Below are 19061 nucleotides of genomic sequence, written 5' to 3'. Positions count from 1 at the left end.
GATGCTTCTCATTCATTTCAATCAGAGATTCAGCTCGGATTCCGCCCCAAGATATTTCATGCTGCTTCTTTTTTCCATGTGAAGTGCGGCTTCCCGTTGAAATGAATGGGAGGCTGTTTTGAGGAAATTTTTTGAGCTGATTTTTGAAGCGGAAACGCTCCAAAATCAGCGCCAAAAAACTCTGTTTGAACTTGCCCTAAGGATGTAAGACCTGAGATGTACCATTTCAGAACCTTATTAGGTTTCTTCAGCAGATGGACCAGTTCTGGCGGGACCGGGTGTGTTGAATTTCAACGCTTTTCCTTTAGTTCTCTTTCTATATAAGCCACCAACACAGGTGTCCGGCAGTGACTTTCTCCTCTCTGCTCCGAGAAATCACATACAGCCATTGAAGGTGCACGGGCCCCTATAGAGACCATCTACTTTAATGATGTACTCAGAATGACATTGTTACTTTTAGTTGTCTTTATCTTACTTTTCTATTGTCTGGCAGGTGATGGCCGACATCATGTTTCAGAAACAGGAATATGAGAAAGCAATCGAATATTTTCAGCAGGTCCTGGAAAAAACACCCGGTAGGTTTCCAAAGGAAGAATAAAAAATGGCTGCAGGGGGAAAGTAAAGCTATAAAAGAAATAGGGAATAATGGGTCTCATCAAAGTTAATAGAAAAACGGAGATTATTGACCACCGCACCAAGCAGAGCTGCATCTGGAGCAGTACGGGCAGTTTTTCTATAAAGCTGGCCCTACACTCTAGACAATTATTGGCCGCAGATGAGGAGTCTATACATCCCAGACTAAACTGTCTGACCAAGGAGTCCAACTTTTAAAAAGACAGACTCCCTGTCCCTTCAGCACAATGGCAAATAATCAGGCAAATTCTTCTGATCATGCAAAAAGCAAGTTTTAAGCGACAATGGCCGCTATTTCTCAATATGGCTCATTACATTTTCGGCAGATGAGACTCAGCAGTCAACCATCGTACTAGTTTTTCGAACGACAGTCGGACGAAATCATTGAAAATCTGGCTTTAGCCATAACAATTTCCCCTTTCCAAGTATTATTATTATTATTATTATTATTATTTATTAAAGCGCCATTCATTCCATAGCGCTGTACATATGACAAGGGGTGCACATACATAATACAGACAACTGCACTAAGGCTACTTTCACACTGGCGTTTTGGCTTTCTGTTTCTGAGATCCGTTCAGGGCTCTCACAAGCCGTCCAAAACGGATCAGTTTTGCCCTAATGCATTCTGAATGGAAAAGGATCCGCTCAGAATACATCAGTTCAGTCTCCATTCCGCTCTGGAGGAGGACACCAAAACGCTACCTGCAGCATTTGGTGTCCGCTTGACGAAACTGAGCCAAACGGATCCATCCTGACACACAATGTAAGTCAACGGGGACGGATCCGTTTTCTTTGGCACAATAGAAAACTGATCCGTCCCCCATTGACTTTCAATAGAGTTCATGACGGATCCGTCTTGGCTGTGTTACATATAATACAAATGGATCCGTTCATGACGGATGCATGCTGTTGTTTTATTGTAACGGATCTGTTTTTGCAGATCCATGACGGATCCGCCTAAAACCCAAGTGTGAAAGTAGCCTAAGCATGAACAAGACAAGTTACAAACTGGTACAGAAGGAGAGAGGGCCCTGCCCGTGAGGGCTTACAATCTACATGGTATGGGAGAAGGACACAGTAGGTGCGGGTGAAGCTGGTCATGGCGGTATAGAGGCAGCAGGGTCACTGGTCGTAGGCTTGTCTGAAGAGGTGGGTTTTCAGGTTTCTTTTGAAGGATTCCACTGTAGGTGAGAGTCTGATATGTTGGGGTAGCGAGTTCCACAGTATGGGGGATGCACGGGAGAAATCTTGGAGCCGATTGTGGGAAGAGGCGATAAGAGGAGAGAAGGAGGTCTTGTGAGGATCGGGGATTGCGTGTGGGGACAGTATTTGGACAATTTTTAGAATACTTGTTTTATCCATCATTAAAGGGTTTCTATCATGATTTATATAAATGATGAAAATCTGTACATGACAATCTCTTACTAACAAAGCTAGAACCAGCCCTGTACCTCACATGGATCCAGAGATCTTCACTGCTCAAGTTGTTCTGCTAGATTCTCTTCAGGCTGGCAGCTCCGGGGTCATGTCCTTTCTCATCTTATGTGTCCTTTCTGCTGCAGCTCTCTCCCTATCACAGCTCAGGGGGGCTGTCCTTTCTACTACATCCCGCTCCCTGTAAGGCCTCATTCAGACGGCCGTAGTGTGTTGCAGGTCCGAAAAACACGGATGCCGGCCGCGTGCGTTCCACAATTTGCCGGCCGCACATGGTCGCAACCAAAATAGAAAATGCCTATTCTTGACCACAATTGCGGACAAAAATAGTACATGCTCTATCCTTTCCGCGGGGCCGTGGAACGGAACCACGGATGCGGACAGCACACGGTGTGCTGTCAGCATCTTTTGCTGCCCCATTGAAATGAATGGGTTCACACCCATTCCGCAAAATTGTGGAACGGGTGTGGACCCGTTCATACGGCCGTCTGAATGGGCCCTAACTATCAGAGTTCCTAACAGTAGATACAGCTTGAGTCAATGGAACTGAGCTTGTGCAGCCACCTCAATAGATGGACATGCACATTACCATACAGATTAAACACCAGGGGGCGCCAGTATAATGAAGTAAAGAGAATATCTCACAACTGGAGCAGTTTTGAAATAGAAAGTTAATTATAAAGCAACTTCTTTTTTCAAGCTGAATTATATTAAAATAACATTTAATGGTGGCACAACTCCTAGAAATGTTATGATTTTCATAAATGATAAAAGCATAGAAGATGTGTGCAACCAATGGGGCAATTACTTAAAGAGGACCTTTCACTAGATTAAGAAATCTAAACTAACTATACAGACCTGTAGAGCGGCGCTCAGGGATCCCCCTGCACTTACTGTTATCCCCGGGCGCCGCTCCGTTCTCCCGTTATAGCCTCCGGTATCTACACATGTTAGGCTCCACCGAGGGGAACCTCCAGGCGTCTCATTCTCCCATGCTGTAGCGCTGGCCAATCGCAGCGCTCAGCTCATAGCCTGAGAGGTTTTTTTTTCTCTCAGGCTATGAGCTGAGCGCTGCGATTGGCCAGCGCTACAGCATATGAGAAAGAGACGCCGTCAGGTTCCCCTGGGTGGAGCCTAACTATGAAGATACCGGAGGCTATAACGGGAGAACGGAGCGGCGACCAGGGATAACAGTAAGTGCAGGGGGATCCCTGGGCGCCGCTCTACACGTCTGTATAGTTAGTTTAGATTTTTTAATCTAGTGAAAGGTCCTCTTTAAATCATACCTAATCATATTTAGTGACATAGACATACAGTTTGAACTTAGGGGGTCATTTACTATCCCGAAATACGCCTATATTTTAGTCGTAGAAAATGGTCTAAATGTAAGCCAGCAAGGAAGTTGTCTTACATTTAGACTGGCGCTGGATACGCCAAAGTTATGTAGTGACTGGCGCTGGATAAGTAGAAGTTATGTAGTGACTGGCGCTGGATAAGTAGAAGTTATGTAGTGACTGGCGCTGGATAAGTACAAGTTATGTAGTGACTGGCGCTGGATAAGTACAAGTTATGTAGTGACTGGCGCTGGATAAGTAGAAGTTATGTAGTGACTGGCGCTGGATAAGTAGAAGTTATGTAGTGACTGGCGCTGGATAAGTAGAAGTTTTGTAGTGACTGGTGCTGGATAAGTAGAAGTTATGTAGTGACTGGCGCTGGATAAGTAGAAGTTATGTAGTGACTGGCGCTGGATAAGTAGAAGTTATGTAGTGACTGGCGCTGGATAAGTAGAAGTTATGTAGTGACTGGCGCTGGATAAGTAGAAGTTATGTAGTGACTGGCGCTGGATAAGTACAAGTTATGTAGTGACTGGCGCTGGATAAGTAGAAGTTATGTAGTGACTGGCGCTGGATAAGTACAAGTTATGTAGTGACTGGCGCCTCTTCGTAACTCCCGTGGATCCACCGCCAGGGCAGGGGCTTATTACGACCAGCGTCTAAAGCGCCCGTCTTAATTACTTAGTGTGTGTTTTGTCACTATCGTTAGATACAAATCATAGAATTTGTCTATTCTAGATCATTTTACAGTATTGAGTAAATTCATTGATCTTCTAAGAAGAAGTGGAAAACTTTCAGAAGCCCAGGCGTTCTTTGATTTGGCCTTAGAACAATCTTCAAGAACCACACTTGAACCGGGATATAATTTTTGCAAAGGCCTCTACTGCTGGTAAGTGAGCAGCAAAACAGATGAAAGTTCTGTTCCCACTGGTGTCGTGGTATACTGTCATGATGGAAGCTGCGTCTCTGTGGCAAATGTGTTTTCCAAAGGAACCAAATTGAGGCTGGTTTTAATGGGTTCTTTTAGTGGTCTGGTATTTTTGATGTTGCAAATAACACTTCTGGGTGCAATGTTCATGCTCTCACAAATACAGGAAAGCGTTGTGGAAATTGTCTGCTGTAGGAAAGGCCTAACCCCTTCCCGACCGACCCACGTAAATTTACGGACATTTAAAAATGGAGCCCGCTCGCGAGCGGAGTAGGCGCCATAGCCGCCAAGTTCCTGCTGTTTTAAACAGTAGGCACCCGGGACTAATGTATGCAAGCGACGATAACGTCCTAAGGAGAGCCTGCCTATAGTAGGGCTCCATAGAAACTTAGTGTAAATCTCATAAACGCCAATGCTAATGCATTGGAGTCTATGAGAAAAGCTAATAATGATCTAATGATTGCTTGTTATAGTTCCCTAGGGGAACTGTTAAAAAGCGTTAAAAAAAAATAAAAAAATTTTTTTTTACATAAATAATAAAAAAAATAACATTATGGGCTTTGCTGAGTGCAAAAACATCCGTACTATTAAAATATAAAAATATTTATCCCATACGGCAAACAAAAGGTCATAATGGATGATTCGCAGTTTTTTGGTAACTTCACCTCCCACAAAAATTTTATAAAAAAGTGATCAAAAAATTATACACCCCCCACGATGATAAGTACAGATGCCCCACATACAATTAGCCCCCACATCTCCTTACACATAAAAAAATATATATATATGAGGGTCAGAATAGGGCAATGCAAAGAAAAAAAATGTTTTTTCCAAAGTTTATAATTTTTTTCCAGTAATTTAAAACGTAAGAAAAACTATACTTATGTGGTATTGTTGTAATCGTACTGACCTGGAGAATAAATAAAAACAGGTCAGTTTTACTGCATAGGAAACGGTGTAAAAAAAAACTCCCAAAAAACTGTGCAGGAATAGTGTTTTTTAATAATTCCACCACATTGTATGCAACCATAAATGGCGCATCTTGTCTTGCCAGAAACAAGCCCTCATACCATACGGCTATGGCTTTGAGAGGGCTGGGAGTTTAGAAAAAGAAAAGACAGAAAATCACCTAGTCTTGAAAGAGTTAAAAGCTATGTACCCCTTTTGGGGCATTTTTTTTAATTATTGCACTGTACTCATTTTGTGCTAAAAAATCTTTTTTTCAATTGGTCTTCTTCAATTGGTTTTTAATAAAGACAAATTTAAGAAATTATTTTAGCCCAAAATGAGTAAAATGCAAATCATAAAAATACCCTTTTTATTATACCTTAGAGAGGCTAAAAATAAAAGCAAAAAAAAAAAGTTTTAAAAATCCAAATCACTCACTTCCCAATTTTACATTTAAAAATAAAAAATAAACATAATTGCTATTACAGCATCCAAAAATGTCCAAACTATTAAAATATAAAAGTATTCATCCTGCCCAGTGAATGCTGTAACAGAAAAAAATAATCAAAATAACTTTGTCACCTCGACCGCTGAAAAAAAAAAAAAAAAATGTGGTGGAATTGCACTCTTTTTCAATTTCACCCTCCGTTTTTCAATACAAGATATCACTGAATTGTGCACTTAGAAAATACAAGTTGTCCTGCAAAAAAACAAGCCCTGATATATCTATGAGAACAGAAAAGTAAAAATGTTATGGCTCTTGGAAGGCAGGGAGGAAAAATAAAGACGAAAATAAAATAAATTAGCCTAGTCCTGATGGTGATAAACTTAACAGGGTTCTCTGAGACTAGAAACCCTTTTTGATTTTGCCAGGCAAGGTGCAGGGGTTAAAAAAGACTCACCCGTGTAGCCAGCACTATGGTTTCCGCCCCAGGCTTCCTTCTCCTCCACTTCTGGTACCCACATGACTATTGCACCGCTGAGGCCAAGCACTAGCCCTAACGCTGGGTTCACACATGAGCGTACTCCTGTATGCGCTCTGTATGCGCGATTTTATCCGACATTTACATACGCGGGAGAAACAAGCTAAACGCCCATCGTCGCGCGTTCCCGGAAGTCTATGTGCGGCAACGCGCGACCATACGCCCCAAAGAAGCTCCTGTACTTCTTGGGGCGTAGGGCGTTTTACAGCGCGTTTGTACGCGCTGTAAAACGCTCAGGTGAGAACCATGCCCATAGGGGATCATTGGTTTTTGCCTGTTGAGCGTTTTACAGCGCGTAGGAACGCGCTGTAAAACGCTCAGGTGTGAACCCAGCCGTAAGGAAGAGGACAGGAGGGCACAGGAAGAAGATTGCAGGCCGCAGCCTGTAGAGGATGTTGACAGCCTCCAGCAGGAGCAGGACTAGGCAGCCTGGTAAGAGATGCAGCATCCGCAGTGGAGAGCAGGACCTCGGTGGACACAGACCACCGGCATAACAACAGTCATTTCTAGTAGATGTACAACTTTCATAGTCTCTGTACTCTCCCTGTATTCATCAACAATAACCACTTGGAGGCACATTTTAAAGTCCTAAGATATAGACCAGTTATAGCAAAGACCATGTGGATATTAAATTATCCACTGAATGACTTAGTTGATAACTTATGTTCTCCTGATGTGAATCTTGACCACCCACTTTCTTTGAACTTTCCATTCCAGGCACATCGGACAGCCTAATGAGGCACTAAAATTTTTTAATAAAGCTCGCAAAGACAATGACTGGGGTGAGAGAGCCATCAGCAATATGATCCAAATCTGTCTTAATCCAGACAACGAGATTGTTGGTGGAGAGGTGTTTGACAGCTTGGAAGAGGACAGGTAACATTTTGCTTCAGTGAATATTCTTAGTAGAGTACATTATATGGTAATGGAATTAGTATTAGAGTAGTGTTGAGTGACGCAAAGTATTCGAAGTGGAATTTGGTCCAAAGTTTAGGAAAACTTCGATTCGCTACAAATTCGAATTTACTCGCCCTTCGTAGTAACGAATCAGTTTTTGCTAAAATGGCGGCTGCATGCGAGATCACCCAAAATGCTATGCAGCCAACTAATCTGCAGATAGCCATCCCCTGTGATGTCACAGCCCTATAAAACCCTCATCCTGCGCGGTCTCCGCCATTGACCTGTGAGCTGAGCATTGACCTGTGTGGGAAAGCATTCTTGTTGACAGTAGCTCCTTTCCCCTGATGAAGCCACGCTATAGTGGTGAAACATGTTGGGGGAGCTCTAGCCTTTAATTTTTAGATTAGGTTAGGCAGGGATCCTGTCGCGGAGAGAAGTATCTGCAGACTCCTCCGAACCGCGACCACCAGTGGTGGAGAGATATATTTGAGACACATAAAGAAAATAATGATCGATAACCACTAGGTGACCCTTAAACATCAAATTCCATAAAAGGGAAATATACCGCCGAACCAAAGGTGGATGGATATATGCTAGGGTATGCAGAGTATATGGGTGAAATTAACCCTTCACTCTGCTCAGTGATCCTGCTAAACCTAGAATTTTAAAGTTTTCCTTCACTCTCCCGCTCTATGTTATATTTTTAATAATGAAATAAATAAATGTTATATTTTATAATGACCAGAAACGGGAGTCTATTAGTCTAGGTAACTAGACTATTTGAATTATACAAATATTTTTTTCCTGGGTCTAAAGGGTCTTTGAAAATTTGCTGAGCATAGGGAGAGACGTGGCAAGCGCTCATGTGCTAGGGACAGTGTTGCTGAAAACGATTATTAGAAGAATATTGGAGAGGGAGAGTGCAGCGAAACTTATTCTGCATCAGTTTTATTTATTCCTACATTTACTTATTCCTACATCAGCCATAAACTAAGATATGTCATTCAATACCAATAAGATAGACGTCTTTATTATTCCACTGCCAGCGTGCCAAGCAATACATCCAGTCTGCACTATTGTTGGGCGAGCATGCTCGGCCGAACACCATTTTAACTCGAGTATCACGATGCTTGGCACATCGCGGTGTTCGGCCGAACACCGCGTGTGCTCGAGCGCGATGCTCGAGTCTCCTCCCCGCACGTTTGTTGCCAATAAGCGTGCGGGGGAGTACTGCCACTCACTGTAATGCCATAGCCATGTTGGTTACTGGCATTACAGTTATTGGCTGGCCGAAACGCGTCATCAGGTGCTATATAGCACCCGATGACACGTGGTTTGGCTCAGTCTTAGTCAGGGAGAGCTGCAGCAGAAGGGACAGATAGTCTAGGGACAGGAATTGTTTAGTGTTGAAAGGTGTTAGGCCCCTTTCACACGGGCGAGAATTCCGTGCTGGTGCAATGCGTGAGGTGAACGCATTGCACCCGCACTGAATCCGGACCCATTCACTTCAATGGGGCTGTTTAGATGAGCGTTGATTTTCATGCATCACTTGTGCGTTGCGTGAAAATCGCAGCAGGTTCTATATTCTGCGTTTTTCACGCAACGCAGGCCCCATAGAAATAAATGGGGATGCGTGAAAATTGCAAGCAACCACAAGCAAGTGCGGAAGCGGTGCGATTTTCACGCATGGTTGCTAGGAGATGATAGGGATAAGCAACCCCATTAAAGTCAATTTACTGTATTATTTTCCCTTATAACATGGTTATAAGGGAAAATAATAGCATTCTTAATACAGAATGTGGCATGAGGGGTTAAAAAATAAAAAAAATATGTACTCACCTCATCCACTTGTTCGCGCAGCCGGCATGTCTTCTTTCTTCTTCTTTCAGGACCTGCCAAAGGACCTTTGATGACGTAATCGTGCTCACCACGTGGTGAGCGCGGTGATGTCAGTTCAGGTCATGCTGAATGAAGATAGAATCCGGACACGCTCGTCTGCAAGGGGCCTTAGAGACCCAAAAGTCCTTTTAAGGACTATTGTTTTATCTGGCTGCAATATATATTATTAGCGCAACCTGCGCTAAATTGCATGCAATTGTTTGGCCGCTGCTGACAGTGACACAACCTCTGCTACATCTGTTGTGTTACATTAGTGCATCCTAAATATCTGTGACATTCAGCGCAATTGTTTGGCCGCTGCTAATAGCGACATTACCTGCACTACATCTCATGTATAACGTTTGTGCATCCTAAATATCTGTGACATTCAGTGTAATTTTTTTGCCGCTGGTGACAGCGCATCCTAAAGATCTGTGACATTCAATGTAATTTATTTGCGCATACACTTACAAAATCTGCACTACTGTACGTGTGACATATGTACTTGCAAGCATATATACCATTTAATATGCTCAAGGCGAGCAGTAAGGGACGGGGTAGTGGCCGTGCTGCTGATGGTGCACGCAGAGGCCATGGCCCTGGGTGCGGTGAAACTGTGCCTGCTGCCAGAGCACAAGAAACACACTCATCCACGATACCTAGATTCATGTCCCAGTTTGCAGGGCGGCGCAGGAGACCACTCTCAAAGTCATACCAGTGCGACCAGGTGGTCGGTTGGATTGCAGCAGATAATGCTTCCAGTCGGTTAAGCACCACCCTGTCTTCCACAAAGTCCAGTCTCAGTAGCCAAGAGTCTGGTCAACAGAATCCTCACCCTGATCATCCTTCCTCCCACCATGGAGAATCTTGGCAAACAAGTGATCCCACACTCGGATATTCAGAGGACCTCTTTTCATCGTCATTCCTTGATTTGGGCCTCTCGCCAAGCCCGCTTGAAAAGGGACATGAGGAGATCTTGTGCACCGATTCCCAAACTCTTGAGCATCCACAGTCAGAAGAAGATGACGGTGGGGAACGGCAATTAGTGTTTCATGAGGTGGATGATGATGATGAGACACAGTTTCTAATAAGTTAGGTTCTTGTTAGGTCAACAAGTCAGGAGGATGAGTGAGGAAGTGGAAGAGGAGGTGGTGGATGATGAAACCACTGACCCAACCTGGGAAGGTGGCAAGCCGAGCGAGGACAGCAGTACAGAGGGGGAGGGATCCGCAGCACCGCAACAGGCTTGCGGCAACCTCCCTTGCCAAGGGATAGATGTTCCGCAGTCTGGCGCTTTTTTGAGGAAAGTGCGGACGATAAAAGAATTGTCATTTGCAACCGGTGCCGTACCAAAATGAGCATGGGCGTGAACACTAGCAACCTCACCACCACCAGCATGATCCGCCACATGGCATCAAAGCACCCTAATAAGTAGGCCGAACGCCTGGGTCCTTAATCAGTGTCTGCGGGTCACACCACTGCCTCCTCTTCCCCTGTGTTACGTGCTGGCCAATCCCCTGTCCAAGACGCAGGCCCGGATGCCTCCCACTCTGCACCTGGACCTTCGCAAGCACCATCAGCTAGCACATCCACTTCTGTGTCCCAGCGCAGCGTACAGATGCCCATACTCCAGGCCTTTGAACAAAAGCGCAAATACCCAGCCACCCACCCACAGGCCATAGCACTAAATGCGCACCTTTGGGTGAATGTTTTGGAGGGCGGGAGCGAGTTGTACCCTGGGATGGCACAGGTGCTACCGACGCCAAGGATTGCTGGCTCTACATCAGGATTTCCGCCACCACCTACATTAGTGGCTGCAACCCCCCCTTCTCCCCCTCCACCTCTGAATTCTCACCTTGCACCACCAGTCAGCCATCAGTCAGTAGCTGGAAGCAGTGTAGCACTGCAGTGGAGAAGCGGCAACAGGCCGTGCTGAAACTAATTTGCTAAGGTGACAAAAAGCACACCGCCGCAGAGCTGTGGCAACTCAACTCGCCACTCAACCTACAACCAGGCATGGTTGTGTCTGATAATGGCCGTAACTTGCTGGTGGCTTTGGAGCTCAGCAAGCTCACACACATACCGTGCCTAGCCCACGTGTTCAACTTAGTGGTTCAGCGGTTTCTCAAAACCTACCCCAATTTGCCTGAGCTACTGGTGAAGGTGCGCCGTGTGTGTGCCCATTTACGAAAGTCATCTACAGCTGCCGCCAGTCTGGCAACGCTGCAGCAGCACTTGCAATTGCCAGCTCACCGACTGTTGTGCACCGTGAGCATGCGCTGGAACTCCACGTTCCACATGTTGGCCAGGCTTTTTGAACAGTAGAGGGCAGTAGTGGAATACAAGTTGCAACATGGTCGTTGCCTTTCCAGTCAGCTTCCGCTCTTCACAGGTGACGAGTGGGCATGGATGTCTGACCTCTGTGAGGTTTTATGCAACTTTGAGGACTCAACGCAGATAGTGAGCGGCGATGCCGCTATTATCAGCGTAATCATTCTGCTTCTGTGTCTACTGAAATTCTCGCTGCTCACAATGAAGGTGGACGCTTTGCATGTGGAGGAGGTGGAAATGGGGGAAGACAGTACACAGGGTGATAGCCAGACCACCCTCAGTTCGTCTTCTCAGCGCGAATTGGATGATGATGATGAGGAGGAGAAGCAGGAGACGGTTGCCTCCCCTACAGAGGGTAGTACCCATAGCAGGTTTATTCCATCTGTGTAGCGTGGATGGGCCGAAGAGGAGGAAGAGGATGCGGAGATTGAGAGTCATCCTCCTGATGAGGACAGCGAAGTCTTGTCTGTTGAGACTCTGGCACACATGGCTGACTTTATGTTAGGCTGCCTTTCCCGTGACCCTCGCGTTATACGCATTTTGGCCAACACCGATTACTGGTTGCTCACCCTTCTCGACCCCCGCTACAAAGAGAACTTCTCATCTCTCATTCCTGTGGTGGAGAGGACTAGAAAAATGGTGTAATACCAGAAGGTCCTTGTGGAACAATTGCTCCAATAATTTACAGCTGACAACGCTGGCAGCAGAGTACGTAGTTCCTTGGCCAACCGAGGAGGGGAGACGAGGGGAACACACAGCAGTTCGAATAGAGGCAGGGCAACACTCTCCAAGGCCTGGGACAGTTTCATGACACCCCGCGAGCACCCTCACCCTGATGCGCGGCCTAGTGTCACAAGGAGGGAAAAGATGATGGAGTACTTAGCAGACCATGTCAGCGTCCTCAGTGATCCCTCTGTGCCTTACAACTATTGGGTGTCCAAGTTGGACACGTGGCACGAACTGGCGCTCTACGCCTTGGAGGTGCTGGCCTGCACCGCCGCCAGTGTTTTGTCAGAGCGGGTATTAAAGAGGACCTTTCACAACTGTACAAAATAAAAACTAACTAGATCAGTGGGCAGAGCGGCGCCCAGGGGTCCCCCTGCACTTACTAGTATGTCTGGGCGCCGCTCCGTTCGCCCGGTATAGGCTCCGGTGTCTGCGCTCCCTCTGACTGATTTCTTGTATGAGGCGTGTCTTGCTGCAGTGCTGGCCAATCGCAGCGCACAGCTCATAGCCAGGCGAACGGAGCGGCGCCCAGACATACTAGTAAGTGCAGGGGGACCCCTGGGCGCCGCTCTGCCCACTGATCTAGTTAGTTTTTATTTTGTACAGTAGTGAAAGGTCCTCTTTAAGTGTTGCTGGGGGCATAATAACTGATAAGCGCATCCGCCTGTCAACTGAAAATGCTGACAGGTTGACTCTTATCAAAATGAACAAGGCCTGGATTGCCCCTGACTTCTCTACTCCACCAGAGGAAAGCGGCTGAACATAAAGGCACTTTAAATGTGGCTTTTATAGTGTATTGAATACATTGTATTCCCATGCACCCCTTCCACCACAAAAAAAGGGTATATGGTTCAATCTTCCTTTTCTCGTCCTCCTCCTCCTCCATCATATCAACATGCTTATTAGGCTGCCCTCGCTCCTAATGTTTTAGAGGGTCAGCTCAGCAGCAGACCCTCACCCCTAATGTTTTAGAGGGTCACCAGCAGGCGCTCGCCCATAATGTTTTAGATGGTCAGATCAGCAGCAGGCCCTTGCCCCTAATGTTTTAGAAGGTCAGTTCAGCAGCAGCAGACCCTCACCCCTAATGTTTTAGATGGTCAGATAAGCAGCAGGCCCTGGCCCCTAATGTTTTAGAGGGTCACCAGCAGGCCCTTGCTCCTAATGTTTTTGAGGGTCACCAGCAGGCCATCAATCATAATTTTTCAAGGGTGTGTATGATGCCCTCCTTTATATGTAATAAAGGGTGTATTGTAGTGCCGGTTCCTTGTCATTTTTGGCAGCCCTTTCACTTAGTGTTTCCTAACAATTTTTCCTCTAAAATCGATTTTATCTTCGGTTTTGTGTTTATTATTGTCAGTCTGTAAAAGTGGCGTACTACTCGGACAACATCGTTCCCAGCAGCGACCTGGGAGTCCAAGATGCATCCAGACACCCTCCCCATGCTGTTTCCGAACCATTTCAGTGGTGTTTCCATCAATATCTGACCTTTTTCTGTGAACCAGACACCCTCCCTTCTTCAGAGCAGGGGGTGCATGGTTTAATGCTCTGGTTCTCCCATTGACTTCCATTGTGCTCTGGTGCTCTGTAGAGCACCCGAGCATCCCAAAGTGTTCTACTCGAGCACCCGAGCACTTTGGTGCTCGATTCACACTAGTCTGCACCCCTTAGGGGGCCAGGTCTTAATGATGACCATCCTCATCTTTTGCTGGCTTTACTTCTTCCAAATCATCCTTCAAAGTCTCCATGTCGTAGAAAAGTCAGCAAGATGCAGAGAGAGGAGGAGCTGTGGATGTTCCTGATGACATATTCTCATCAATATTATATGATGTGGAAAAGAAGGAAAAGCAGATTGCAGAAGAAGGGCTCCCACCTGTAGGGCAGGAGAGCACTGGGTTTGGAGAAGTGGGTATGCCAGAGATTTTTATACTTATGACCAAATCCTATAGATAGGTCATCAGTATCTGATCGGTGGGTCCTGCCGATCAGCTGTAGGAGAAGGCAGCTCCTGTGAATAAATAGGTGAGCTGCGATACCAAGCACATCCGCTATACTATGTACGGTGCTGTGCATGGTAAGCTGCGAGAAGGCAGTGATGCTCACAGGAAGCACAGGTGCCTTCTCAAACAGCTGATTGGCGGGGTTCCCGGGTGTCGAACCCCCATCAATCAGATACTAATGACCTATCCAGAGGATAGGTCATCAGTATAAAAATCTTTGAAAACACCTTGAAGTCAAACTTAAAAAGTATTTGCCAAAGGTTTACATTTAGTAAGATTTGTTACTTGCTCATACTATGCCAGAAGCTGAGATGCCTCTGTATGCCATACTTTCAGGCACTTGACCATGCATTTATCTACTGCTTGTGTGAAATCCTGTGCACTGAACATGTGGCTATCTCGCCCTCCTTGTAGAACTGGATTCCGCACATTACATGCCTTTGGCTTTCCCCTCTCCTTCTCTGTATCTGGAGCGGATCTTATTTCTCATGCTGGGCAGCAGATCAGTTTCTCAGTAGCAGAACTGTATTGTATGTGAAGACAATTACAGCTCTGCCTTACACCTTGTAATAGAGGGTTATGCAGGCAACTGTAAATAGGAGCAATGTCTGTCACAGAGAAGATGAATCCTTTGTTTAGTCCTTTACGTCAGTGTTCCTCAACTCCAGTCTTCAGGGCCCACCTACTGGCCATGATTTGAGAATATCCCACAGAATGAATACCTGTGGTCCTGATGCACTGAAACTAATTATATCACCTACTCAATAATAAGGATTGGGAAATCCTGAAAACATGACCGGCAGGTGGACCCTGAGGACCGGAGTTAAGGAACACTGCTTTACGTGGTAATCCTGCCCACGGAAAGCCACAGCAACATCAAAACAAAGGTGCAGCACAGAGCTGGGATAATAAAGACAAAAAATACTGTGCTGGTATGCTCTGCTGAGCATTCAACATACATATAGGTATCTTACTATATTTTAGTAAATCACAATAGACGAAATACAGTAGCCATAAACGAAATGCAAATATTGGGTCAGGCAGTTTGCTGCACTGTTGTCATTAGAATAAATACAGTACTTTAGCACCACACTGCAAGTGAGTACATTTTCTCATCAAGTTAATGTCTGATTCAGTCTTTTAGGGGAAAAGAGGGATTCTGAGAAGTTGGGAGTTCGAACAGCAGAGAAGCTACTGAAGGAGTTCCACCCTCGTACACCACATGGAGAGAACCAGCTAACTATGCTGCAGTGTTATTGCCTTATGGCTACCAGAGACAAAGGCAACATTGAAACTGCAATCAGCACATTAACAGATATGGCTAGCACCGAGGTAATCATTATCGTGGTCGGTGGTATTTCTACATTTTCGTTAAGATTGTGCTAAATTCTATAAAGGCTTGGCCCATCTCACATATCCGATAGGTGCGGGTCCCACCTCTGAGACCAGCATCTATTTCTGGAATTAAACCCCAAAACCGAAAGGAGAACGCACTGCACATGCACAACGTGCTCTCCATTCACTTCAATGGGAGTTCCGAAAAGAACCGAGCGAGCATGACTGGAGAGCACACTGAATGGAAGTGACTGGAGAGCACACTGAATGGAAGTGAATGGAGAGCACACTGAATGGAAGTGAATGAAGCTCACTGTGCAAGCGTAGCCACTTCTTTATTCACCTCTATGGAAGTTCCAAAGTTCCAGAAATAGCCGAGCCGATGCGTGACTATTTTCGGCACTCCCATAGAAGTGAATGGAAGGTGGCTGCTCGTACACTTTGGGGGTCCCAATCTGGAGATAGGTGCGTGTCCCAGAGGTGGGTCCTACACCTTTCTGACATTGGTGGCATATCCAAGTGATATGCCACCAGTTTATAAGATGGGCCAACCCCGTTAAGAGTTTGGGTAAACTATAATTTTGCCAAATTAATTAAAGGGGCTATCCAACCCCTATTATGACCCCCCTAATGCCCGGGCCCCTCATATAGGTTATACTTACCCCGCTCCCTGGCACCCACAACGCATCTGATCCCCGCATGGCTGCCGCTGCATCTCCCCGTTGCGCTGATCAAAACATCCGGTGCAGCCAATAGCAGGCCGCAATGGTGACGAGCCTCCCTAGCATTGTGGGTGACAGGATGTTTTGATTTGCGCAATGTTTTGATTTGCTCAAGTGGGGATCAGAAGCGACAGGGGGTGCCGGGGAGTGGGTAAGTATAACCTATATGAGGGACCTGGGCAATATGGGGAGTCATCATAGGGGTTGGATAACCCCTTTAAACTAATCTTTGTGCAGAATGGTGGAAATTGGCTGATTTCTGTTTGTTGAGACGTTTGCGAAAGTGAAAACAACCATATTAGTTGTTTTTTTTCCAATTTATTTCTCAGAAAACCAGTGGTCTGTCATTTTTCAACATGTTTAATAAAATCTATTAGCTAAGCTAAACCCCTTACCCATTTCCTCCACCGAAAATGGAACAGATGAGCAGGATTTCTACAAGACTGTCTGTGTCATGACCTTGCAGAAAATCCTGCAGACTGAAGTACTGGGGGGGAAGGATTGCTGCCTGTTTAATTTTATTTGAATTTTTAATTTCTAGGTTTAGTGTTCCTTTAAAGGGGTATTCTGGTAGCAAGTGGATAGGGCATCACTGTTCGGGCTCATGTACACGGCCGTTGCCTGGCCGTTCGTGCTTTGTTGACCGCAATTTGCAGTCCCCAATGCAGAGGCAACATCCGTGCAGATTCCGCAGACGGATCCAGATCCATTCAAGAGGCACGGAGAGAAACCCCATGGAAGCACTCCATAGGCTGCAATACAGGCCCGGCCGGCACACGGTGTGTGCATGAGCCCTTAGATTCAGTTACATCGGTGATGGTCCTACCTCTGGTATCTCGACGATCATGAGAACGGGGACACTGTAACCCACGGAGCCCACTAAATGAACATGTGCACCACCACACCATTAACCACCATGGGAGAGTTCCATAGTGATGAATGCTTGATCTGCTGCTCCGTTCTCATCAGGGGCCCCCACCCTAATGGTCTAATCGTTATTCCCTATCCTGTGTTAGGGGATACCTTGCTACAAATGGAACACCCCTTTAACTAAATTAAAAGTGACAGCCAATTTCATTCTTGTAAAAATCCTCTTGATGTTGATGGACAGACCAACAAACCGTTGTGTTATCACTTGTGGTTGTAGAAGGAGAACGTCTCCGCGCTCCTGGCAGTAGCTCAAGCTTGCATGATTCTAAAGCAAATTCCCCGAGCAAGAAACCAGCTAAAGAGGTTGTCCAAAGCTCACTGGACCTTAGAAGACGCTGAAGATCTTGAGAAGAGCTGGCTGCTGCTTGCTGACATTTATATTAAATCAGCAAAATATGACATCGCAACAGATTTGTTAAAGCGGTGTCTAAAATACAATAAGGTAAGAGGGGAAACCATAGAAAGACATCCTCAGGGCCCTTATTATATACACTTATTGAAAATTACATAAATGACGTCAATAATCTGACATATAGCATCAAGGCCTGGTCCACTTTTCAGCAGTTTTGCTAAATAACAACCAAATTAGGAATATATAAAAGGCACCTGTGTAAAATATATTTTTTTTTAAAAATGACCTTTAAAACGTCCCATCTCTTTTCTGTGTCACTGCTCCAGTCTTTTCTGCTCTGATCGTCACTGGGTCTGTAGTGATGACATCATGTTCATAGTTCAATTACTGGCCTCATCATTGACTTGTGCATGAACGGCACCACTGAGGCCAGTGATTGGCTGCAGCATAATGTGAGCATGACCTTTGCAGGCCCAGTGGGCATCGAAGTGGCAGGGACTGGAGCGCCAGCACAGGGGAGGTGAGACATTTTATAGGATAGTTTTATTTAATTTTTTTCATTTTACACAGCCTCCTGTCCAGTTTTAATCTTGTAGAATCCCTTTAAAGGGTTACTGTCACCTGAAAAATGGGTATTAAGCTGGTTGACAGTAGCAATGTGCTAATTTCACCTGAACATAACTATATTAGTGCCATCTCACTTGAGAAAAACCAACTTTTATAATATGCAAATTAGCCTATAGGAGCAAGGGGGTGGGGGGTTGCACCTGGTTTTTCACGCCCTTCTTCTCTTGATTGACGGGGCCAGGGCAGCGCTTGCTCTCCTCCTGCCAGCCGTGTCTGCAGTGCAAATCTCGCGCCGTTCAGTATTCTGCGCAGGCGCAGTGAGAAAGCCAGCAGCTGCCGAGCGTCCTTCCCTCACTGCTGAATGGCGCGAGATTTACACTGCAGACACGGCCGGCGGGAGGAGAGCAAGCGCTGCCCTGGCCCTGTCAATCAAGAGAAGAAGGGCGTGAAAAGAGGTGGGCAAATGGAGCCTCTAGGATCAGGTGCAACGCCTCCCCCCCCTGCTCCTAGAGGCTAATTAGCATATTATAATATTATAAAAGTTGGTTTTTCTCAATAAAGGCTTTAGGCAGTGAGATGGCACTAATATAGTTATGTGCATCGCTACTGTCAGCCAGCTTAATACCCATTTTTCAGGTGACAGAAACCCTTTAAAGACCGGTTTCTACAATGTTACATTTGTGATTCGGATTCAGTTTCCACACCGACAGCACTATAACACCACTCTTTTTATGTTTTACTGTACACTGTGGGGGGAATTGATCATTGTAGGTGTATGCGAGGTTCGTTTTTAGACTGGAGTTGATAGATGCACTTGCCCCAAATTTATGAAAATGACCCAGAGTAATAATAAATTTGGCGCAAGTCCAGTGAAGTTGTGCCTTCTTCAATGAAAGTACGTCTGGGGAATGAGTAGAGTTTCACCTTTTTTTACGACTTTTTAAAAAGTCGCACATAAATATGAGACAAAAATGATCTACTGTGAAATCCTGACGAGATTTTGACTAGAAGGTGCAGTGCACAAAGAGTCACAACATTTTACGCAAGTGACACCAAAAAG

General features: G+C 45.5%; 1 protein-coding gene across 1 annotated transcript in view; it reads left to right on the top strand.

Moving 5' to 3' along the window:
• Positions 1-19061, top strand: part of TTC21A (tetratricopeptide repeat domain 21A) — a 102846-nt gene that overhangs the window by 79224 nt on the left and 4561 nt on the right. The window contains exons 22-26 of the mRNA XM_040433794.1: positions 494-575; positions 4143-4293; positions 6981-7139; positions 15232-15427; positions 17300-17524. Coding sequence (XP_040289728.1) covers positions 494-575; positions 4143-4293; positions 6981-7139; positions 15232-15427; positions 17300-17524 — 813 coding nt within the window. The remainder of the gene's footprint in view (positions 1-493; positions 576-4142; positions 4294-6980; positions 7140-15231; positions 15428-17299; positions 17525-19061) is intronic.

This window comes from Bufo bufo, chromosome 5 (genome assembly GCF_905171765.1).
Source record: "Bufo bufo chromosome 5, aBufBuf1.1, whole genome shotgun sequence".
NCBI classification, from domain to species: Eukaryota; Metazoa; Chordata; class Amphibia; order Anura; family Bufonidae; genus Bufo; species Bufo bufo.
Note: the sequence above shows the minus strand (reverse complement) of the source record. Positions and strands in the feature narration are given on the sequence as shown.